The sequence below is a fragment of the Staurois parvus genome, unplaced genomic scaffold, assembly GCF_062004578.1.
Source record: "Staurois parvus isolate SC_StPar_1 unplaced genomic scaffold, SC_StPar_1.0 ptg000774l, whole genome shotgun sequence".
Lineage (NCBI taxonomy): Eukaryota > Metazoa > Chordata > Amphibia > Anura > Ranidae > Staurois > Staurois parvus.
In genome coordinates this window covers 470572-496721 of record NW_028318570.1, presented here as the reverse complement: position 1 = coordinate 496721, position 26150 = coordinate 470572, and the positions used below count along the sequence as shown (strand labels likewise).

The following is a 26150-nucleotide window of genomic DNA, read 5'->3' as shown; positions in this document are numbered from 1 at the left end:
CTCAGAGAGTGCCTATGAATGGCACATGTGGTCTCTCCGTGACGGACAGTAGTGCATGAACTCGTGAAAGGTAAACCACCCTTGGGACTGGTCTACACTCACCAGAACAAAAGTATTAATGTGCATGGGTTATACACATCGCACATCTGGGGGTGCAGCAGTATGCTGGCAGCTATGGGTTAGTCATCCAGCTCCATCCATCCATCCATCAGGGTGGGTGCCCAACAGGTCCTGGGGAGGAATTAGCTCAGCCACAGGAGCCAGAAAGGTGCTCAATAGTGTAGTACACTGTCACAGGGGTGGATGACCTTTCACGAGTTCATGCACTACTGTTCGTGGTTATATTTATCTTGTGTAATACCATTTTACTAGTCTATATCATTTGACCAGCGCTCGCTTTATCATTTTTAAACAATGTAACTATTCTACATTATAACTCAAACTGTGTTTCCCACAGTGGTTTAGTGGTTAGAGCTCAGAACTTACAGCACTTGGGTCATGGGTTCTAATCCCAGTCTTGGCAACATCCCAAAAAAATGGAGATCAATTTTCTGGGTTGTGGCAGGAATATTGATCAATCAATTATGATTTTGCCTAATGACTAGAAAGTGGATGAATGTTACTTGCGTACTGTTCTTCTGCCAATTAGGTCATGTGCAAGTTTCATGCCGTGTATATTTCATTGTAACTTTTTTCTCTTTTAAATCTGTCTCCTTATACAACTTGACCCCCTCCCCCACCCCATCATCACCTGTCCCATGTGCAAATCTATGGATCACCGCCCCACTCTTTAACTATCTATTTACTGATCAAGTGAATGTGTCTCATTTTCTATCAGCTACAGCTCAGATCTCACATTATTATACAATTGCTGATTGTATCTCACCACTAGTCTGATTGAATTCACAATTCCTGGTCAGTCCTGTTCCCTGACCTCTAATAACCTTTAGGGCCAGTTCACACTACATGTGCTTCAGTTGCTTTTTCAGCATCACAAACGCACAGAAAGAAGGTTATATGGTTGTCAATGTCATAGTTCACATCAGCGCTTGCATTTTCAATGCATTGCAGGTGCTGTAAACAAAGTTGACCACGCTGCATTGTTTCTGCACAGAACTGTACTGGAACACATTGAAACGTCCTTGAATGTACTAAAACGCACATGTCCCTAACTACATTGAATACAAAGAAAATAGAAAAAAATAAGTGGAAGGGATACAAAAATGCAATGTAAACATGTCCAAAACGCATCCAAAAAGTACTGGAACACACTAAACATGCATGCCAAAAGGGCATGAAAAAAACCCATCAGGAACACATCTAGACTGTTTCTATAGTGTGAACCAGCCCTTAGGACTTGTTCACACCATTGGTGGTGCAGAAACGCATGCAAGAACACACATTTTCCAGCACAGCAAAGAAATGCAATGCCCTATGTAGATGTGCGCAGGTACAAATAGATACAATGTTGCAACCGCTGTAAATGTCAAGGAACTGTCAAAGAAATAGCGGAGCTCTCTGCAGGGACACTTTTTGCCATACTGGAATTCCTCTAATTTTTCATCCTTCTTCTTCCTCTTCTTCTTCCTCTTCTTCTTCATCATCATCCTCTTCTTCCTCTTCATCATCTTCTTCTTCATCAGCATCATCATCCTCTTCTTCATCATCTTCATCATCATCATCCTCTTCTTCTTTTTCTTCTTTTTGTCTTCCTCTTGCAGGTCACTGCTCATGTGCAGATTTTTTATCAGTAAAAAAATCGGCCGATTTGCCCATCATTGCCGCGAAAATCGGCCGATCGGCAAATTCGGCCGTTTTTTTCCAACTTTACCGAAAAAAAAAATCTGCCAAAATACCGAAAAACGGCCGAACAAATAGCCCACTAACGATCTGAAAATCGGCCGATTTTATTTTCAGCCGAAAAATCGGCCGATTTTTGACCCATCTATGGCCTGCATAAGATATGGTGTGGCCCTAGGGTCAATGTGTGTTTAGAATACTTCCAAAATGCACATACAAAAACACTACATCCAAATGCATGTTGCATTTCTATAGCATGTTAAACAGAAGAAAAATGCACTTCCATAATGTTAACATGCGCAAGTAAAAATAGACAAAATCCACATCCTTTTATTCTGGCTTCACATACATGCATTGTGGTCTAACACCGCACTCCTGGGCAAATCACATGCAATTTGTGTGCGTTGCAATTAGAGACAAACATTTTGCACACCTCAAATTGCACCGCATCCGGGCCAAAAATGTGCAGGACCCTTTTTCAGGGTATGCACATGGGTGTGAATAGGCATGCCATCCAATTTGGCAAATCGCAATACGCTTTGTGTACCAATATTGGTGTGTTGGTAACTTCACCTAGAAAGCCGCAGCAGGTGGCATGAAGGGGTTGCGGTTGTGATGCGGTGCAGCGCTTGCACAGAAAACACTGCAAATTTCACATCGCATCTGTGTGACACCAGAATGTGCCAATATGTGGCTTGACAAAGCACAGTGGTCAGTGCAGATTATTTTCAATCCATGTTTTTTTACACTTTTCATTCACTGGTTTAACTCAGGTGATCATTAATCACAATTATCTCCGGAGATCACATGCAGCCCCTCAACCATCTACACATATCTCTGGAAATCTATACAGATCTCCTTGAAAAAATGTCTCCTCTCCTCTTCGGAAAACAATTGTCCTCCACCTCATAAACAGGGGGACAGAGAAGACTTCTCCTTGATAACTAAAATCAGATGAATTATCTGTGCTTAATAAACATACACCAATACTGCAAATGCATTGTACTGTCCAAGGCATTGCACACTAACGCATTGCACACTAGAAATGTCAAATGCGTTAGTGTGTACAGTGCATGAGTGTAAAATGCTTTAGTGCACACTGCAGTGTACAACGCATTGCACACTGTAATACTCTGTACAAAGTAATACCGTGTACACCCACACATTGTAGACTGTAATGCACTGTACACTATCATGCAGGATGGAGCAACGCATTGCACACTGTGATACCATGTACACCCACACATTGTAGACTGTAATGCACTGTACTCTGTCATGCAGGATGGAGCAACGCATTGCACACTGTGATACCGTGTACACCCACACATTGTAGACTGTAATGCACTGTACACTGTCATGCAGGCTGGAGCTACGCATTGCACACTGTGATACGCTGTCCACTGTCATGCAGAATCCAGCAACGCATTGCACACTGTAATACCATGTACACCAACACATTGTAGAATGTAATGCATTATACGCAGTATACATGTCCAGATATTCAAAGATTAGCCATGAAGGCCTAGCTGGTTACCTATTTGGCGACCGCAGATAGCCGAATAACGCTACACTGCATCCAGGCAGCTCTGGGAGGGTGTCATATGACATCCTGGCAGAACGCGCTCTCCGTGATTGCTGTGTCCTAAGGACACAGCTGATCACGTGATGTGGTAAAGACCAATCACAGCGGCTTTTTACCATGTGATCAGCCATGTCCAATGACACGCTGATCACCGGGAAATGCATTTGCCGGGTCTTGGCTGCACTTTCATCACTCTGTCAGAATGTGTGGAAAGTACTGCCGAGAACCAGCAGTTATCAAAGCAGGGGTCGGCCCCGATGATCAGTGCCCACCAGTGCTACCCAACAGTTCCGCCCACCTGTGGCCAGCAGTGCCGCCTCATCAACGCACATCAGTGTTGCTAAATTACCAGTTTACCAAATGTTATAATATAAACAGACTTTTATTCATTATGAGCTATTTTGTGGTTTATCGAGCAAAAAGTAAAACTCACAGCAGCAAGTCAATACCACCCAAAGAAAGCTCTATTTGTCTGAAAAAACTGATACAAATTTAAGATGGGTACAATGTGGCATGACCACACAATTGTCATTCAAAGTGTAACAGTGCAGAAAGATGAAAATTGGCCAGGACAGGAAGGGGGTATGAGTACCCAGTAGGCAAGTGGTTAATATAATTGACCCATCAATACCCAGGAGCTAATGTACAGATAAGTAGCATGTGCACCAAGTGAGATTCTGCTAGGCCCCACCCACAAAATTACAATTACTTGTCCCTCACATGTTATAAACATATTTGCAATGGCCACAGTTACTTTACATATAAGGATCATCTCCTCAGTTGAGAACTGTGCTCTCGCCATGTCCAAATGCCAATAAAGTTATCAAAATTTTCAACCAACACAAAACCTCCAACCACTTCTCATCCACTTACACTCCCCACAACCACTTCCGGGTGCGCGCGCACCAGATGACGGACTTCCGGGAGGATAGCTGCTCGTGCGCCATGGGGGACACCTGTTTGGCGTTTATTTGTGCACGATCGCTCATTTCTATGCACGGCTATGATAGCTTTCGCGAATGTGTGTTTCTTAGTGATTTTTTTCTTTTTAAACCTTGGCTAATATATATTTGTTGCCAAAGGCCAAAAATCAACATACAGTGGGGACTATTTTATTACTGTAAATCAAATTGTAGAAAACCTGTAGCTGGCTGCACAGTGAATGTGACATATTCATTAGTACATAACAATATTGTGGTGCAAGCAGGTTTTTTATTTTTTGTTTGCACCCACTTGCATATTCACGCTCTTACAAGCTACATTTGAGCAGATTATATAAGTATACAAAGTAACTATTAAGGTTGTTCATATATTGAACATAAAATAAACACAAAAACATCGGTGAAACATTTATTGATCAAATATATCTTCATTTGTTTGGTCAGCAGGAACAAGTAGGTACAGTCAATATCTTGGTGAGTCACAAAAATAGGATTGATGTGGCAAAAAGAAAACACTCCTGCTCATAAGAGCTTACAATCTAAAGATACTTCTAATGAACTGTGTGTGCTCAGGTTATAGCAGGAAACAAAGGGGAAGATGAATCAAGTAACATTTTCGTGCACATAAGGTTTACTTACACAATCATTTAGTATAAAGATCCATTCACAAAAAAAGTCTACAGATCAAAATATCAAGAAAACAAGACATATGTGAAAAACCCCTCCCACCTCTACAAATCCCCTACACATACATTTGTCAGCAGGTTTGTAAGAAAAATGCATTTGAGTCTAAATAAGCAAGCAAAATTAAAACAAGAGCAGATTTTAAACAAAACGATTGACATGTGTGAGGCTTTCAATGCAAAGAGAAAAAACACAATCATTGTGCAATAACACACAAACACACTTTACAAGGCCAAAAATATGCAAACATTTCCAGCCCACTTCCAAACACAGCCTGAGTGGTGTCTGGGGCAATTCAGCACAAAATCTCTTCCTCCCCCAAACCACCCGGCCTAGTAACAGGCCAAATCACTCCCTACTGCACATCTTTATATAAGCTAGGTTGTATTTGGAGCATGCCAAACAAGGCCCCACACCCAATGAAGCCACACCCACCACTGACCTTAATTTGGTCAGAGAAAGTGTTTTCACCTGATGAATCCGCTTCCTACCTGCATTAACCCTTGGTATACAGGCCCCACAAATCAGAAAGATATATACAGTGAAATGTACGTGTGCAGCATACAACAGAACATTGAGCAGGGATGTGAAAGGGAACCCCAATTGGAACCTTTATTGCTACTATGGTCACAATTCCCTCCAGATTCTCGCATGAGTTAAGACAGTCACATGACCACATCTTGTATGCAATACTGAAAATGACAAATCGATTTGACTAGTATGGTGAATTTCCCATCAATTGGTAAAACACTCCAGAAATCAAACATCACCAAACATTACACTCTGGGCAAAGCTGATTTACAAATCATGCAACTTACAGTAAAGTTGACCATTTCAATGCAATTTTCAAGACATCTGACAGAGATCTCTATGCAAATTGCCACTAAAGTAGTACATGTACTACTATAGAAATCAGTGTTTGAAACGCACCCATATGGTCACTCTAATAGCAGACAATAGGGTGCGACTTTGCAGACGATTTACAGCTTGCATGTTGTGCAAATCACATGCCAAGTCCCACTCAATGAGCACGCTATTGGAGCGTTCATATTGTTGTGGTTCAAACTTGGTAGGAGCCGCAAGTAATAATAGAGTAATGAATACACTACTTTTCATGCAATTTGCTGAGAGATCGATGTCGAATGTCTTGCAAATTGCACTTGAAATCACCATGTACCCCGACTTTGAAATCATGCAACTTCTATGGAAGTCACATGATGTGACTGTGGTGTCAATAACACCACTTAGAAATCTGCTTTAATGTGACCGGGTAGCCCCCAGTAACATTGTTTGCGATTGCCATGCAATTGGCATGACAGGCGACTTGCAAATCGTAGACCAAGTCGCACCCTATTGGCCACTGTAGGCTCTGTTCACATCCAATTGGATTGTGAACTCGTGCAACTTCACTGTAAGTTGGACAATTGCCGCATCGGATTAGATGTGACAGTGGTGTTGGCCCCCAGTAACATTGGGTGCAATTTGCCATGCAAAGAGCAAGCTGCTGGCCATGCCAATCACATGACAAGTCACATCCAGGGTGTGCAATTTCAGGTGCGATTTGTGCATTGACATCGTACCTGATATTGGATATAATGAATGTGAGTGTATTAACATACACCATTTGTTGCAGCGAGAGTTCAAAGGTATTTGAGAATTGTGGCCATTTATTAGCAATTTAACATCTAGACTCAAATAGAAATCGCAATGCTACACACAATTGAAAACACAACTAGTTAGTAATTCTCTAGAAAACACAGTAAAATTGGCAACTTAAAGAGTAATTTTCAATTGCATATAGTGTGAGCGAAGCAGGAAAATCAACAAAGGAAATAAATCTTTGAAGGCGTGCGGTACCTGCCTGCTGGGATAAGGGTCTGCTATGCATTTGGGGGAAAAATGCACGCCAGGATTTGTGACAAGTTTGATGTGTGGATTCACCAACCAAGTCTTTTCTCTCTCGTTCACTCTTCTGAATGTCTCTCTTTATCACTCTTCAGTATGTATCTCTTGCTCACTCTTCTTTGTCTCACTGGCTCGCTCTTCTCTCTCGCTCACTCTTCTGAATGTCTCTCTTTATCACTCTTCATACGTATCTCTCGCTCACTCTTCTTTGTCTCACTCTTCTCTCTCTCTGTCAGCTCTTTGCTTGCCAAATCCTTCACAAAAGTGGGTGGAGTGTAAACCATCATTATCAAATCTATTAGTGATTCAGGCCCTTATCTTATCCCATTGTATGACATTCACATAAGGTGCAGCTTTGAAGGTGTTTCAACAGACAAGGCCTCATTCTAATTCACATTTTAGGGATCATTTAGACAGAAAGCAAAGATGTTGCCAGAATATGTATGTGAAGACAGCCACACACGGAGATCATGCTACTACCTCGCCGGGGTTGGGATTCAAACCTACAACCCTAGAGTTATGAGGCAGTAGTGCTAACCACTAATCCACGGAGCTACATTGCTAACCCAGCCTGTATTTCTGTGCTGTGAATCAATCCTAGGTCCCTGGGCAAGGTCAGTATAACTAGCCAGATATCTCCAATGTGACACAAATGTTGTGCTATGTTGCCAATTCAGATGTATGTTGGTTCTATGTATCCCAATACAAAGGATTGCAATACTAATACAGGCGTACCTCGGTTTACCTCAGGGAACGTCATATTTGGGGTACAAATGTCAAACCATTTCAGTTAATTGGTCTGTTTACAAATGTTTGAATAATTTGGTATGGGCATGTGGCCTGGTATGGTTCATGAGAGGGGGAGGCGCTCGCTCGTTGTCCCCCCCCCTTTCCTGACCTGCCGGGCTGCATGCTCGGATAAGTATGTGTTATGGATTTAGGGGGGTACCCCATGCTGTTTTTTATTTAATTTCAGCGTGGAGTTACCCCTTAACATCCATACGAGACCCGAAGGGCTTAGTATGGATGGGAGGGGGGACCCCACGCCAGTTATTTAAAGAACTGTTTATAAATCACTGCAATACTTTGACATTCAACTGTCAGTGGGGAAATCCGCCGACAGCTGAAACATGAGCGCTGCATTGGTTTTCATTACTAAAATGCTGCATGAGTTGATAACATAACTCATGCGGGATTGTAGGAGCGACAGCCATGAGTTAATGTTTCAACTGTCAGCGGGGTTCCCCACTGACAGCTGAATGTAAAATAATTCCCTTTATTGCATAAATAATAAAAAAAAAAGCGTGGGGTCCCCCCTCCCATCTGTACCAAGCCCTTCGGATCTGGTATGGATATTAAGGGGGAACTCCACGCTGGAATTAAAAAAAAAACCAGCGTGGGTCCCCCTCAATATCCATACCAGACCCTTATCCGAGCATGCAGCCCGGCAGGTCAGGAAAGGGGGGGGGGACGAGCGAGCGCCCCCCCTCCTGAACCATACCAGGCCACATGCCCTCAACATGGGGGGGTGCTTTGGGGCAGGGGGGGCTCCCCCCCCCAAAGCACCTTGTCCTCATGTTGATGAGGACAAGGGCCTCTTCCCCACAACCCTGGCCGGTGGTTGTGGGGGTCTGCGGGCGGGGGGCTTATCAGAATCTGGAAGCCCCCTTTAACAAGGTCCCGGTCCCCCCCCCTACGTGAATGATTCTGCGGTACAAGGTCCGCAGACTCATTCACAAAAAAACTAAGTGTGGTGTAAAAAAAAAACACAGTACAGGGTCTTTGACAAGTCCTTTATTAAAACAATGTCCCCCGAAGTAGATCCAACGTCAATCGCGGCTGCGGCGGCAGGGACCCGGAAAAAAAAAAAAGCTCCTCTCCCGTCCGAGGCTTCCAGCCTTGTCAAGAAGAGGCTAGCTGGCATTTCTTATATAGGTATGGGGCGGGGCCAGCCGGGGACATCATCTGAGTGACCCGCCCCATGTCACATGCTTGCTCTTCCCGGCTGACCCCGCCCCATACCTATATAAGAAATGTCAGACTGTCTCCTGCATTCAGCTAGTTAGCCTCAGTGGAGAGACAGGGTGACATTTCTCAAATAGGTAAGGGGCGGGGATGATGTCCCCGGCTGGCCCCGCCCCATACCTATATAAGAAATGTCAGCTAGCCTCTTCTTCACTAGGCTGGAAGCCTCGGACGGGAGCGGAACCTTTTTTATTTTTTTCTTTTTTCGGGTCCCTGCCGCCGCCGCCGTGATTGACGTTGGATCTACTTCGGGGGACATTGCTCTAATAAAGGACTTGTCAAAGACCCTGTACTGTTTTTTTTACACCACACTTAGTTTTTTTGTGAATGAGTCTGCGGACCGTGTACCGCAGAATCATTCACGTAGGGGGGGGGGGCGGGATCTGGGGGCCCCCTTGTTAAAGGGGGCTTCCAGATTCTGATAAGCCCCCCGCCCGCAGACCCTCACAACCACCGGCCAGGGTTGTGGGGAAGAGGCCCTTGTTCTCATCAACATGGGGACAAGGTGCTTTGGGGGGGGGAGCCCTCCCTGCCCCAAAGCACCCCCCTCATGTTGAGGGCATGTGGCCTGGTATGGTTCAGGAGGGGGGGGGTGCTCGCTCGTCCCCCCCCCCCCTTCCCTGACCTGCCGGGCTGCATGCTCGGATAAGGGTCTGGTATGGATATTGAGGGGACCCACGCTGTTTTTTTTTTTTAAATTTCGACGTGGAGTTCCCCTTTAATATCCATACCAGATCCAAAGGGCTTGGTATGGATGGGAGGGGGGACCCCACGCTTTTTTTTATTATTATTTATGCTATAAAGGGAATTATTTTACATTCAGCTGTCAGTGGGGAACCCCGCTGACAGCTGAAACATTAACACATGGCTGTCGCTTCTAAAATCCCGCATGAGTTATGTTATCAACTCATGCGGCGTTTTAGTAGTGAAAACCAATGCAGCGCTCATGTTTCAGCTGTCGGCGGAGTTCCCCACTGACAGTTGAATGTCAAAGTATTGCGGGGAATTAGAAACTGTTTTTTAAATAACTGGCGTGGGGTCCCCCCTCCCATCTGTACCAAGCCCTTCGGATCTGGTATGGATATTAAGGGGGAACTCCACGCTGAAATTAAAAATAAAAACAGCGTGGGTCCCCTCAATATCCATACCGACCCTTATCCGAGCATGCAGCCCGGCAGGTCAGGAAAGGGGGGGGACGAGCGAGCGCCCCCCCCTCCTGAACCATACCAGGCCACATGCCCTCAACATGGGGGGGTGCTTTGGGGCAGGGGGGCTCCCCCCCCAAAGCACCTTGTCCCCATGTTGATGAGGACAAGGGCCTCTTCCCCACAACCCTGGCCGGTGGTTGTGGGGGTCTGCGGGCGGGGGGGCTTATCAGAATCTGGAAGCCCCCTTTAACAAGGGGGCCCCCAGATCCCGGCCCCCCCCCCTACGTGAATGATTCTGCGGTACACGGTCCGCAGACTTATTCGCAAAAAAACTAAGTGTGGTGTAAAAAAAACACAGTACAGGGTCTTTGACAAGTCCTTTATTAAAACAATGTCCCCCGAAGTAGATCCAACGTCAATCGCGGCGGCGACCCGAAAAAAGGAAAAAAAAAAAAAAGGTTCCGCTCCCGTCCAAGGCTTCCAGCCTAGTGAAGAAAAGCCTAGCTGACATTTCTTATATAGGTATGGGGCGGGGCCAGCCGGGAACAGCAAGCATGTGACATGGGGCGGGTCACTGGGATGATGTCCCCGGCTGGCCCCGCCCATACCTATATAAGAAATGTCAGCTAGGCTTTTCTTCACTAGGCTGGAAGCCTTGGACGGGAGCGGAACTTTTTTTTTTTTTTTCCTTTTTTCGGGTCGCCGTCGCCACGATTGACGTTGGATCTACTTCGGGGGACATTGTTTTAATAAAGGACTTGTCAAAGACCCTGTACTTTGTTTTTTTTACACCACACTTAGTTTTTTTGTGAATGAGTCTGCGGACCGTGTACCGCAGAATCATTCACGTAGGGGGGGGGCCGGGATCTGGGGGCCCCCTTGTTAAAGGGGGCTTCCAGATTATGATAAGCCCCCCACCCGCAGACCCCCACAACCACCGGCCAGGGTTGTGGGGAAGAGGCCCTTGTCCTCATCAACATGGGGACAAGGTGCTTTGGGGGGGAGCCCCCCTGCCCCAAAGCACCCCCCCCATGTTGAGGGCATGTGGCCTGGTATGGTTCAGGAGGGGGGGGCGCTCGCTCGTCCCCCCCCCCCCCTTTCCTGACCTGCCGGGCTGCATGCTCGGATAAAGGTCTGGTATGGATACTGAGGGGGACTCACGCTGTTTTTTTTTTAAATTTCAGCATGGAGTTCCCCCTTAATATCCATACCAGACCTGAAGGGCTTGGTATGGATGAGAGGGGGGACCCACGCTGTTTTTTTTTTTTTTTTTTTTATTGCGGACCTTTATTTTTACATTCAGCTTTCAAAATAAATATTATCTAGACCTTCAAAATAAGTAAAATCATTACAGAAATAATTATAAAGGATAAGAAACAAAAATAGAATCACTAGAACTAAGGAAATCTAATTAGATTACATGAAGATATGCCGAGTGCTGTTTATTAAACACAGTAGTCGCGACTGAGTGCCGGCTGTCAGAGGAATCCACAATCAGATTCACTATTAGTCAGTGGCTAAAAAGCAAACGCCCATGGCAGAGGTCTAAAAGGTGTTCTGCACATGCTCAGTTCTATCTGCCAAAGACACTGCACGGGCGTCTAGATTTTTACTGTGTCGATTTCCTTGAAAAAAACGATTTTTAACACATTCTTAATTTTTTTGGAAATAGCAGATATTGTTTAAAGTGAAGTCCTGATATTTGGCAAAGCAAATTTCTAAGTGAACATGTCTCTACAGTGATTTTTCATGGTGTTAGACGTGCTTCTTAGCAAGTCTGCTTTTGTGAGTCTGATTCCGGGCGTGTGTCTTTTTGTGAATTAGATTGGGCGTCTGCTTATGGGCTCCGGTCAATAGTGAATTAGGTTGCAGGGTAAAAAATGGACGGACGCCCATGAAAATTGGGCTTAAGCCCATAAATATGCGCCCACGCCCAATAGTGAATCAAGGCCTTGGTGACTTCTGCGCACTGTGCTTTTCAGCATGCCCTAACCCCGCTCTGTCATTTTACGTGGCCTACTACTTCATGGCTGAGTTGCTGTTGTTTCCATTTGCTTCCACTTTTTTATAATACCAACAACAGTTGACCATGGAATATTTAGTAGCAAGGAAATTTCACGGATGGACTTATTGCACAGGTGGCAACCTATCACTGTACCATGCTTGAATTCACTGAGCTCCTGAGAGCAACCCATTTACAAATGTTTGCAGAAGCCATCTGCATGTCTAGGTGCTTGTTTTATACATCTGTGGCCATGGACGTGATTGGAACACCTCAATTCAATAATTTGGAGGAGTGTCCCAATACTTTTGGCAATATAGTGTACTTTGAAACTACACACCAATCAGCCTAACATCAGTAGTATTCATATTAGAAGGAATGGTCCATGAATTTGCCAGTGAAAATGGTATCATTAGTAGTAACCAGCATGGATTTATGATCGAACATTCTTGCCAGGCCATCATTTTAACATACAGTATTATGAGGAAGTGAGCAGTAATTTGGATAGAAAAAGGCATGTGACCATAGCTTGCCTGGATGATGCTAAAGCATTTGATACAACCAGAAACTCTTACTCTACAAATTAGGTCTATTGGCATCAAGAAATTTGTATGTACGTATATGAATAGAAAACTTGTTACAGGAAGGCATTCAGAGAGTAGTGATAAATGACTCATTTTCTGAATAGTTTCAAGTAGTATCACCCAGGTCTCTGTTCTGGGACCATTTCGGTTTACCTTGTTCATAATTGATATAGAGGCTGAAATATATAAAGTGCAATCTCTGTGTTTACTGATGATACCAAACTAAGCAGGGCAAAAAGTATAAAAAAAAAAAAAAAAAAAAAAAAAAAGAGTATGGCAAGAGGACCAAAATAAAATGTGGGGCTGAGTAGCTTTATGGCAGGTGAGGTTTAATATCTATGTAAAATATATTTTATTTAATATAAATAATTATAAATATACAGTAATGCAATTGGGAGCTAAAATATGCATACAAAATACTCTCTAGCGGGAAAGCCTCTCGGGGAGTCGAGGATGGAAAGGAGTCTAGGGGTTCATGTAGACCGCTGACTGAGCAATTGCATGCAGCAAGCAAAGCCAGAAGACTACTATCACACGTTAAAAACATTTTTTTGGCCTCAACTTTGGCATGGCACATCATTCACCACAGACTCAAATGACAAGGCAAACAGCATGTTTTCTAAGCTGACCACAGACAATACCAAGTGGACAAATTTTAAACCAGTCTACTGTGACATATAGGAAACTAAAAATGTATTGAATACCTTTTGTGTGATTTATTGAATATATTTAGTGGTAAAAACTTTCAAAAACACTTTAGGCATGGTTTCATACAAATAACTGAAAAATCATACTTGTATACATATATACACAAGTAGAGTGGACAACAAAGTACACATATTGATAAACCCACAACAAACAAGGAAATGTAACTGTGGAGACAGAGGTACACGTCTATGGAGCAAAGCGGTTCTTTACAACTGAGGCTTTAGACAAGAGGTGTTCTACTCGTATTTATATTTCCATTGACTTTTTGATATAGGGAAGCTATCTTTTTTGTTTTTAATAGGTCAATAAGCTGTAAACAGCCTTGAGACATTTTCACTTCCCTGATATCCTGGAACAAAAATTAGGAACTCGATCTTATGGTTAAAGTTTAGTGATACCAGTGTTAATGTAGTAGGCTAAAATTTCAGTCAGAAATTTTAAGTCTACGCATGCATGCATACACTTACATATACTTGTAACAAACATTCTATAGCATTTTACCACAGCTGGTGGTGTAAATGGGACCTTATTTTTTCCTTTCTTGAAAGTCTCATCACTTTAAAACAAAACCAATAAACACAAACAAATCATTAAGCAACTAATATTCAATTAGTCTTGTCTTTTTTTTTCTGCATCTGTTTTGGAAAACCATTAAAATACTGGGTTGCTGACCAGTCACATCACCTGGTACATCACTGGATGAATGATAACTGTCACATCTACTTGTTTTCCCAAGCAAACTGTCATGCCAGCAAATGGCCGGTGTAATAAATCGCATGTGCAGCACCCTTCCAACTGCAGATCAGACGGAGGCTAAGATGGCAGCTTCCTTGGCTGTAAAGGATAGGAGGGCTTAATTAACTTGGCTCTTCATGGACTGACAATTTATGTGTGTACAAGTTCCACTGAGATGGCCAGAGAAGCTGCTGATTGCTGCTATCCCTTGCAGGAATTGAGCACAGCCTCAAATGAGCCCTGGCAAGGAGCATTGAATGCTTGCAGGTTTTTTATATGGCAATTACCCAGCCTGACAGGGGATAGATCACAGCTCTCATGCAGCAGTGCCAATGGCCCTAGCACTAGTTGGCTGTCTTCCACCATCATACAAGAGGTACCCTTTTTAGCTGGGTTATATAGATCCATTTTTTTCTTAACTTGCATCAGTAAAAAATTCATCTGTAAAAAGTATTGTTTTTATTGTGCAAAATCATTGCACACTCCTTTGTTCCTTTCTATTTTTGTCATTCGGGTTTTCAAGCATCCCTTTTGCTTCTGGTTAGTGCCACAGTATCCTTACCTTAGGGACCTAAAGAAAATTGTATTAACTCTTCACTGACTTGTGAGGGGAGGATATGTTTAATCTTTTCTTCGGTTTTTAATTTTCTAAAATTTGACTGTTTAATCAAGTTTTCCTTCTAGAGGTACTGTACTAACTTTTACCTTGGTTCTATTTATCAAGGAAATTGGCCACTCCTGTTCCAAAGTTTAGTTTTTTTTCCTTTTATTTATTTATTACATGTACTTATATAGTGCCGTCAATTTACGCAGCACTTTACATATATATTGTAAATTCACATCAGTCCCTAACCCTCAAGGGGCGTAGAATCTAAGGTCCCTAAATTTTAGCGCCCAATTTTATAATTTCACCCCTGACTACACATTTATGTGCTTCCCATATTATTAATGGTGCAGTTTTATCCCCGATGTTGTTAGCAAAATAGCTAGTAATCTGGTGCGCTATGTTGGTGGGAAAAGCCTTTCAGTAAAGAAGCATTAAGTCTTCAGTTAAAAACCTTGGATTGTGGTGGTTTGAGATCTACAGAAACTGATATAGGAGCATGGTCCAAAATAGCAATAAACAAAAATAATAAACAAAACTCTAAGTGTAATCACCCAAAGAAAAGTCAACCTTTCACCCTTGAAAGTGCAAACATCAAAAACCTTTTCCACAAAACCTGTATGCAATACCCTATTAATCTTTCTGTAAATGTCCAAAGTAAGTCCAAAGTGTCCACAAAAATTATTATTCAATCTTCCAAATATCGTGGGAAAATCCAGGATACCTCAAAAATAAAAAAAAACTACATATAGTGCATTACCCTTAAATCAGAAAAATATTGATTTCATGCAAACGTCCCTTGAGAAGAAGTCGGAAGTGACGAAACGCGTCAGCTCGTGACGTCAGACGCAATACCGGAAGGAGTGGCGCGGCCATCTTCGTTGTTGGAATTTGGCTGTGTGAATTACTGGAAGGATAGATGGTTCCTATGTTGATGTAAGATCTAAATAAAGTTTATTTGTTACCCCTTTACACTCCACTGAATTTGTCCTTTCTGCCCTATGAGGAGCGGGGGAGATTGAAGTGGATACATCCGCAGGGAGGAAGCTGAAATTACCCTGGAATGCTTGCATTGCTGGTTGAAGCAGAGAGAGGGTAATTGTACTGAATCCTACTAGAGCGTGGAATCACAAAATTGAGCACATTATCACAGATTGTGTAATTTGCTGTGGATTTATTTCACTAGTGGAAGGTCACTGATTGTTCACTTATAATTTGATGCATTAAGTATTTAGTATGGTATTCATGCTTATTTAGATTCACAGAGTGCTGTGTGTGTTTTGATTCACTATATATATATATATATATATATATATATATATATATATGTATGTGTATATATATATTTAAAATATGCAATTTAAAAAATTTTTTTTTTCCTCTCACGAGTGGTTTGCATGAAATCAATATTTTTCTGATTAAGGGTAATGCACTATATGTAGTTTTTTTTATTTTTGAGATATCCTGAATTTTCCCACGATATTTGGAAGATTGAATAATAATGTTTGTGGACACTTTGGACTATATTTGTTGTGGACACTTTGGAATTACTTTGGACATTTACAGAAAGATTAATAGGGTATTGCATACAGTTTTTGTGGAAAAGGTTTTTGATGGTCCAAAATAGATTGAATACCCGTGAAAGCATTAGTGAGACAAGGAAGGTCTCTTTGGGAAATAAAGATGTAGTCAACACGTTAGTATCTGTTATGGGGAATTGAGTAGAAGGTATAATATTTGTCAGACGGATTCTTGGTGCACCATGAATCAACCACCATTAAAGATTGTAGTAGTGATTTAATTCTTTTAAGAATCCTGTATAGGATTTTCCCAGAGGAGGTGCCTTTCACTTGATTTAGAGGAACATTAAAGTCTCCTAAAATGAAACCGCCAGAAGAAAACCATTTTAGTTCTTGTGATGGTAAAAAGATAGCTGGGATGTATTTGGAAAGTAAACATTTGCCCAAGTAATGGGCTTCCCAACACACGTGCCTTTGAGAAACAGAAAACACCCCTCTGGGTCTACCAGTTGTTGTAATAGGATGAAGGGGGCATCTCTACTTATCAAGATAGATGCCCCTTTTGTTTTCAAAAGTGGGCTTGGGACTGTGGTAAAAAAGTTATCAGTGAGCTTAGGAATTTTTTTCTTGAAACGTGTCTCATTCAGAAAGACAAGTAAAGGTCTTATTTTTTTTGCGTTTGTTTAGAATCAAGACTTTTTTTTTTTGGGGGGGGGGGTGTTTAAGCCTTTCACATTGTGGGAAACCACTGTAGGCCGCTTCCCTAAAGGAAAGTATGCCTTACTGAAAACACTTGCTAATCAACACAAGTAAGTAATCCTAGGTGGGTTTATTATGTACAGTACGACCCTGCTAAGGCAAGTAGTAAAGAAAAATCGAGGTATAATACCTCTAGACAACCAAGTACCTAAAGGTTTAAAAAAAAGTTTTAGTTGAGTGGGGTAGTGGGAGGAGTCAATTTCACAAGAGAACACAAACTTAATTCACTCCTACACCATAAATGGAGTCCTGGAGGTACCAGCTCCCAAAATAGCTATTGAATCAAGCAGATGCCCTCCATGTTTTCCCTTTAGTGGAGCTAGTAAGGCAAAGTCAGCCTCTCTTTATCCTAGACAGCTTTTATTTCTATTAGCATTTTTGTGCCTATTTTTATCGCACTTCAAATAAAATGAAAAATTACCAAGCAAAATTATTTTAACATAACTAATAATTTATAAAGATGTTTATGGAGATATTTTTATTAATCAACAAAAATTGTGTGCACCAGTTCAAACCAAAACAAGCCAGAGAGGGAGTACGTATATCTAGGCATCCTGTTACTTTCAGTTTCAGAAGGAAGAATGTGATCATCTTAATGTAAATCCTTTTTTTTTTTTTTTTTCCTGTAAGTAATTTGAAAAACCTTTTTTCCTATTCATATGTTTTATATATATATATATATATATATATATATATATATATATATATATATAAAAGCATCAGCTCATTTTATATTCAGAATGTGTTTGCTTTAAAGTTCTGTACAGTGGTTTATCTGATACTCTAATAAATCATATCACAGCAGTCATTTAACAGAACTTTTGAGTGTATTGCTTGACATATACAGCAGTCTACAGATCTATATATAAAATACAGTAATCAAGATATGGAACAGGAAATATCTAAAACAAAAAACGTAATTAAGTATATGTGAACCTTTTTAAAATAACCCATTCGGTTTGAAATAGAAATAAAAAGCAAAAAACATTTGTGTATATATATTAAAAAAAAACACTTTAAATATCTTTATTTATAAAGGATCACACAATCTTTTCTCAGTTGCATATGGAACTTGGAGAAGCAGCGGTGAATGGCGGTGTAGAGAGGAGTATCAGCACAAGTCTGATCATTTTAGGACAAGCAGGCTTTGACCCCAGCACAGCTAGAAAACTGACCACACTGGGATAGATGTGTTTATATGCCTAGCGTGGTCAGTTTGAAATAGGATAACAGGGGGACTGTCAGGATCGCCAGGCATTTCATACAAAGGAAGTAGTACAAAAAGTACAGGATACTTTTTAACACAAGTGCATGGTGCAACAGACACATATCAGTTATATGACATATTGGGGTAACATTCTTTAACTGTTCTGCCACTCTTGTTAAATTAGTAACTTTTAATGTTTTTGAATTACAGGACTTGGAGGTTAGTGCTCAAGAGCTGCAATATGTTCTGAATGTGGTTCTGCAAAGAAGTAAGTTCAGCACATCAAACTTCTATTTTTAAATTCAATTAAAAATCACCTGTATTTGCAGACTTCATAAGGCTCTGATCTATCATTACTTTATCATATCTAACCCCAAAACTTTTCCCTTTTTTTGCATTTGTCACACGCACTTAGAATATAAATATAATGGTGTAGCGCTAATACATAAAAAATAATATAACTATATATGATAAAAAAAATATACTGTGACACATATATAATGATTTGATCCTCTCTGGGATCTTGAAGGGACAGGAAAAATGTGAAAAAACATGGTCCTAACTGTTGGTTATGTGTTAGAGAAGACACTGGTAGTTTGTGATGAGGCAGAATTCTGTTTTACTTGTGTGGCTTAAGTTACAAACATAAAGAGCACATTTCAGCAGACAGTGATAGCAGACATCTTGCTTTGAGAGAGAGAGAGGAAGAGAAGAGAGAATAAACAAGTTTTACACATATGCACAACTAGTAACCTTAGTGTACAGTGCCATCTACTGGTCAAGTGATAAACACACAATACTATATATAGTACATTATAGTATATGCTGTTGCATTCCCAACACCCCTTCTCAACAGCATGTGCATAATCTTATGACATTTAGTCTCTTTTGTAGAAAACAATGACGTTCCCTTGGTGTTTTCGCTTCCTTTGCATCTTGCATGTGAAAATGTTCTAACATTTCTGTAATTTTCTGACTTTGGTTAAGAAGATAGCTTCCATCCTCTTCCCGCTCTATTTGAATTCCTAGGTAGTGAGTAATGTTCCCCAACTCTTTAATTTCAAAATTTTGTTTCAGTTTGTGAACTATTTGGTCATAGTCCCCTTCTTGTTCAAAACACGTCAAGATGTCATCGAAGTATATTAGGATGTATGTTCATTTGTTCTCTTGATTCTTTGAATACAGACATGGATCTGCTTTACTTTTTGAGAACCCTTCTTTTCTGAGTATTTTGTTCACTTTTTCATTCCATGCTCTCGCCGCTTGCTTGAGCCCATAGATGCTCTTTTGTAGTTTGCATACAAGATTCTTTTCTTTCTCAAATCCTGGTGGCTGTTCCATGTACAGATCCTCCTTGATGTCTCCATACAAAAAGGCAGTTTTGACATCTAGATGCTTTACTTGCATTCCCTTTCTGGCAGCAATACTAAGGAGTGTTCTTATGGTAGAATGTTTCACAACTGGAGCAAATGTCTCATCGTAATCTTCTCCAAATTTCTGGGAGTATCCCTTGGCAACTAATCTTGCTTTGTATCTATAGATGTTTCCTTCTGTATCATATTTTACTTTAAAAGTCCATTTGCTTCCGATGGTTTTGCGACCAGGAGGGAGTTCTGTTAGTGACCAAGTTTTATTTTCTTGAAGTGATTTTATTTCTTCTTCAGCTGCTTTTCTCCACTGATCGGCTTCCCTTCTTGACAAAGCTTCTATGTCTTCCCAGGATGTTGGCTCCTGTGTTTGATGTGTTTTAGCAGCGTATGATAACCTGCGGGGTGGTATCCCTTTTGTCATTCGAGAGGATCTTCTGATTTCTTGTTGTTCAGTGGGTTCTATTGGCTCGTTGATTGTAAGTTCCACTTCTTGTTCTGGCTCTTGTCCTGCTTCACATGGGTCAGTGTCTCTTGCCGATTCAGCGCGTAAATCCTCTTCACATATTTCAAGAATTGTATTATCTGGTGCTTCACTTTAATCAAAATAAACACTGCGGCTTACTGTGACCTTGTTGGTCTTTGGACAAAGGATTCTATATCCCTTACTCTGCTCACTGTAGCCCACCAGAATGCCTTCTATGGCTTTGTTCTCCAACTTGGAGCGTTTTTGACTTGGAATGTGGGCATATGCTTTACAGCCAAACACTCGAATATGTCCTACGTTAGGTTTTGATCCATTCCACATTTCATATGGTGTACTCTCAATAGCTTTAGATGGGAGCCTGTTTTGTAGGTATGTTGCAGTCATTATTGCTTCTCCCCAGTATTTGTTAGGTAAGGCAGCGTCCGAAATCATACATCTGGTCATTTCTACAAGAGTGCGATTCTTTCTTTCCGCTACATCGTTTTGCTCAGGTGTGTATGGTACAGTTGTTTGGTGTATAATACCTTGTTTCTTTAGGTATGATTCCATCTCTTTATTCATATATTCCCCTCCTTTGTCAGTGCGTATTATTCCAGGTTTCCTTTGAAACTTGTTGCTTGTCATAGCTACAAACTCTTGAAGTTTTTCTAATGTCTCACTTTTGTGCTTCATTAGATACGTTATTGTGTACCTGGAATAATCGTCGATGAAAGTCAGTAAATATCTATTCCCGCCAGGTGTGATGGTTTTCATTGGTCTGCACACATCACTGTGTATCAGTTCCATGGATTTAATGGTTTTACTCTGACTGGTCTGTGGAAGAGGGGTTCGGGTGGCCTTTGCTTTGATGCAACATGTGCACTTGCTGAGTGTGTGGCAAGGCAATATTTTCATGTCTTCTGATAGACCTCTCTTTGCAAAGTCCTTTATAGCTTCTGGATTTCGATGCCCCAATCTTCTATGCCACAGGTGGATGCACTTGTCATGTGGGTTATGAGTTGCCGCATTAGCCTTCTCACTTTCAGTGATGAGTTTGTACAGATGTTCATTTAATCTTCCTCTTGCTAGAATTTGCTTTCCATTTTGAATTGTGCATTCATTACTTCTGAACAGGACAGTGAGTCCATTGCTTGCAAGGGTTTTAACTGATAGGAGGCTTCCTTGTAGGCTTGGAACATATAGAACATTTTTTACAAGGATGCTCTGCTTGCCCCCTGATGGCGTTTTGCAGTTCAGAAATCCCTGACCATTACCTTCCGCTGTAATACTTTTCCCATTTGCTAGGAAGACTTTATCTTTTACACTAAAATCAATTTCTGTGAAGAATGTCTCATCGCTTGTCATGTGACTTGTTGCCCCTGAATCAATGTACCATCCGTGTGAGGTACTATTCTGAGTCACTTTAAAAGTACCACTCCCTGATGCACTTTCATTTTTTTTCATGACCGCTTTAGCTCTTTCTCTTGTGGGTAGCTCCCGCTTTCGCTGCTCAGCTTTCCAGATTGAACAGTTCTTTTTCAGGTAACCGGCCTTTTTGCAGCAAAAACATACCCTGGTTTCTTTGCTTTGTCTTATGCCCTCATCCACCTTCAGAGCTGCCTCTGGTCTCTCGTTCTCTTCACTATGCAAATTTTCCTTTCTTCTGCTATATTCATCAATTAATTTTCCCTTAACATATTCTAGCGTCAGTTCAGTTTCCGGTCAAGTTTCTAGAGCAGTGATGGCGAACCTTTTTGAGCCCGAGTGCCCAAACTGCAACCCAAAACCAACTTATTTCTTTCAAAGTGCCAACACTGCAATGAAACCTGAATATCGAGCTTTTGGTTTAGAAAAAACAACTCGTACAGTAGTGCAAACTAATTAACAGTACAGGGATGACCAGAGACTGCGGACACAGTACAGGGATGACCAGAGACTGCGGACACAGTACAGGGATGACCAGAGACTGCGGACACAGTACAGGGATGACCAGAGACTGCGGACACAGTACAGGGATGACCAGAACTGCGGACACAGTACAGGGATGACCAGAGACTGCGGACACAGTACAGGGATGACCAGAGACTGCGGACACAGTACAGGGATGACCAGAGACTGCGGACACAGTACAGGGATGACCAGAGACTGCGGACACAGTACAGGGATGACCAGAGACTGCGGACACAGTACAGGGATGACCAGAGACTGCGGACACAGTACAGGGATGACCAGAGACTGCGGACACAGTACAGGAGATGACCAGAGACTGCGGACACAGTACAGGAGATGACCAGAGACTGCGGACACAGTACAGGGATGACCAGAGACTGCGGACACAGTACAGGGATGACCAGAGACTGCGGACACAGTACAGGAGATGACCAGAGACTGGGGACACAGCACAGGAGATGACCAGAGACTGGGGACACAGCACAGGAGATGACCAGAGACTGGGGACACAGCACAGGAGATGACCAGAGACTGGGGACACAGCACAGGGATGACCAGAGACTGGGGACACAGCACAGGAGATGACCAGAGACTGGGGACACAGCACAGGAGATGACCAGAGACTGGGGACACAGCACAGGGATGACCAGAGACTGGGGACACAGCACAGGGATGACCAGAGACTGGGGACACAGCACAGGGATGACCAGAGACTGGGGACACAGCACAGGGATGACCAGAGACTGGGGACACAGCACAGGGATGACCAGAGACTGGGGACACAGCACAGGGATGACCAGAGACTGCGGACAGCACAGGGATGACTGCTGACCTTTGGGGAGGGAGGGGGAGCGGGTACCTGAATTTGACAGGTACCCGCTCTTACTTCCGCAGAGTTTTTTTTTTTTTTATCTTACCTGTTCCTCGATCCAGCCGCGCGCTGTCTTCCCGGCTTCTGTAGTGTGGGCGCTCGTCGGACAGCCGGATGCCCAGTGCGCATGCGCGAGAAGCGCTGCGCTTTGTGATTGGTCCGGCGGCTTCTGGGATCTGTCATGTGTCCCAGGTACTGCCTTACCATTCACAAGGAGCACTGCTTCTTGTGCATGCGCACTTGGGACCCGGCTGTCACGCACACTACAGCCGGGAAGACAGCGTGCCGCTGGATTCTCCTGGCGTGCCCACAGATAAGGCTCGGCGTGCCGGCTGTGGCACGCGTGCCACGGGTTCGCCACCACTGTTCTAGAGCATTTATAAGGGCACTGTATGATTCTGGAAGGCTGCATAGCAGAAGTGCCACAACATGGTTGTCTTTTATTTCTTCACCTATTGCACCCAGCTGGTCCACAATTTCTAGCATAGCATTTACAGTGGGGATCGAAAGTTTGGGCACCCCAGCTAAAAATTTGTATTAATGTGCATAAAGAAGCCATGGAAAGATGGAAAAATCTCCAAAAGGCATCAAATTACAGATTAGACATTCTTATAATATGTCAACAAAAGTTAGATTTTATTTCCATCATTTACACTTTCCAAATAACAGAAAAGAAAAAAATGGTGTCTGAAAAAGTTTGGGCACCCTGCAGAATTTATAGCATGCACTGCCCCCTTTGCAAAGCTGAGACCTGCCAGTGTCATGGATTGTTCTCAATCATCGTCTGGGAAGACCAGGTTATGTCAATCTCAAAGGTTATAAATGCCCAGACTCGTCTGACCTTGCCCCAACAATCAGCACCATGGGTTCTTCTAAGCAGTTGTCTAGAAAACTGAAACTGAAAATAGTTGACGCTCACAAAGCTGGAGAAGGCTATAAGAAGATAGCAAAGCGTTTTCAGATGTCAATATCCTCTGTTTGGAATGTAATTAAGAAATGGCAGTCATCAGGAACAGTGGAAGTTAAAGCAAGATCTGGAAGACCAAGAAAAATATCAGACAGAACAGCTCGCAGGATTGTGAGAAAAACAATTCAAAACCCATGTTTGACTGCACGATCCCTCCAGAAAGATCTGGCAGACACTGGAGTTGTGGTACACTATTCCACTATAAAGAGATACTTGTACAAATATGGTCTTCAAGGAGGAGTCATCAGAAGAAAACCTCTTCTATGTCCTCACCACAAAAATCATCGTTTGAACTTTGCAAATGAACATATAGACAAGCCTGAGGCATTTTGGAAACAAGTTCTGTGGACCGATGAGGTTAAAATTGAAATTTTTGGCCGGAATGAGCAAAGGTACGTTTGGAGAAGAAGGGGCACAAAATTTAATGAAAAGAACCTCTGTCCAACTGTTAAGCATGGGGTTGGATCAATCATGCTTTGGGGTTGTGTTGCAGCCAGTGGCACAGGGAACATCTCACGAGTAGAAGGAAAAATGGATTCAAAAAAATTTCAGCAAATTTTGGATGGTAACTTGATGCCATCTGTGAAAAAGCTGAAGTTAAAGAGAGGATGGCTTTTACAAATGGATAATGATCCTAAACACACCTCTAAATCCACGGGGGATTACATCAAGAGGCGTAAACTGAAGGTTTTGCCATGGCCTTCACAATCTCCTGACCTCAACATAATTGAATATCTATGGATAGACCTTAAAAGAGCAGTGCGTGACAGACAGCCCAGAAATCTCAAAGAACTGGAAGACTTTTGTAAGGAAGAATGGGCAAAGATACCTCAAGCAAGAATTGAAAGACTCTTGGCTGGCTACAAAAAGCGTTTACAAGCTGTGATACTTGCCAAAGGGGGCAGTACAAGATATTAACTCTGCAGGGTGCCCAAACTTTTGCAGACGCCATTTTTTTGTTTTCTGTTATTTTGAAAGTGTAAATGATGGAAACAAAATCTAACTTTTGTTGACATATTATAAGAATGTCTAATCTGTAATTTGATGCCTTTTGGAGATTTTTCCATCTTTCCTTGCCTTCTTTATGCACAGTTATACAAATTTTTAGCTGGGGTGCCCAAACTTTCGATCCCCACTGTACATGTTCACCCATTTCCTGCCCTTTTTCCAGCCTCATCTTATACAGTTTGCGTTGCAGATATAGTTTACTGTTTAGGTTTGCACGTTCATGCAGTTTTTGTAATGCAGTCCACATACCTTTAGCTGTGTTTTCTTTCCTTATATGAATGAGTTGATCGTCCTCCACTAACAGGCTTATGACTGCTTTTGCTTGCCTGTTTTTTCTGTCCCATTCTTCCGGGTTGTCATTGGGTCTGTGTGCATCTAGTACCTGCCACAAGTCATCTTTGGATAACAGCATTTTAAGCTTAAACTTCCATAGCTGGTAGTTGGTATTGTTGAGCTTTGCTATTGTAAACTTCATATCTGAAGCACTTGCCATCTTTCACTGAATTGGATACAGCTCTTGTTTCCTCACACAGGATTTGGTAGGATTGTAAATGCAGCACTTACTTGCTTGTAGTTCTCCTTTTTCCAGTGTCTGGAGCTGGGCCCATAACCTGTTGGTTATGTGTTAGAGAAGACACTGGTAGTTTGTGATGAGGCAGAATTCTGTTTTACTTGTGTGGCTTAAGTTACAAACATACAGAGCACATTTCAGCAGACAGTGATAGCAGACATCTTGCTTTGAGAGAGAGAGGAAGAGAAGAGAGAATCAACAAGTTTTACACATATGCACAACTAGTAACCTTAGTGTACAGTGCCATCTACTGGTCAAGTGATATTAACACACAATACTATATATAGTACATTATAGTACATGCTGTTTCATTGCAAACACTAACTGGACCCAGTTTAGTGAACAAAGTAACCAACAGAAAACCCAAATCCCTAATTGGGATCAGTGGCTAAAAATCAGCCTAAAAAAAATCAAACAAAAACAAGTGACACATGAAAGTGAATCCCTGCAAAGGGGGATATAACTCCTATATAAAAGTGACTCATGCTTAGTGAGAACTTTACAAAAAACTCCAAATATTAAAACAAATATATGAAAACCCCACAACAATCTCCCCCAATTGGTAACACATAAAAATAACAAAAATGACTAAAAATATGGTATAGTGAAAAATACTTATAAAAGTAAACAACAGTATAAATAAAATACATTATTATAAAAGTCCAAAAAAATGTGCACATATGCCAAGTGTTCCACTAATTCTTCCAAAACATGTAGGTGATGCAGTGGATGTGCATTACAGCCGC

At 42.0% G+C, this 26150-nt stretch overlaps 1 protein-coding gene across 4 annotated transcripts in view; it reads left to right on the top strand.

The window, feature by feature from the left end:
* The window catches only part of CAPN9 (calpain 9), an 834396-nt gene that overhangs the window by 607502 nt on the left and 200744 nt on the right, over positions 1–26150 (top strand). For all 4 annotated transcript variants that reach the window (XM_089654542.1, XM_089654541.1, XM_089654540.1 and 1 more), the window contains exon 14: positions 18415–18472. In XM_089654542.1, coding sequence (XP_089510668.1) covers positions 18415–18472 — 58 coding nt within the window. The remainder of the gene's footprint in view (positions 1–18414; positions 18473–26150) is intronic.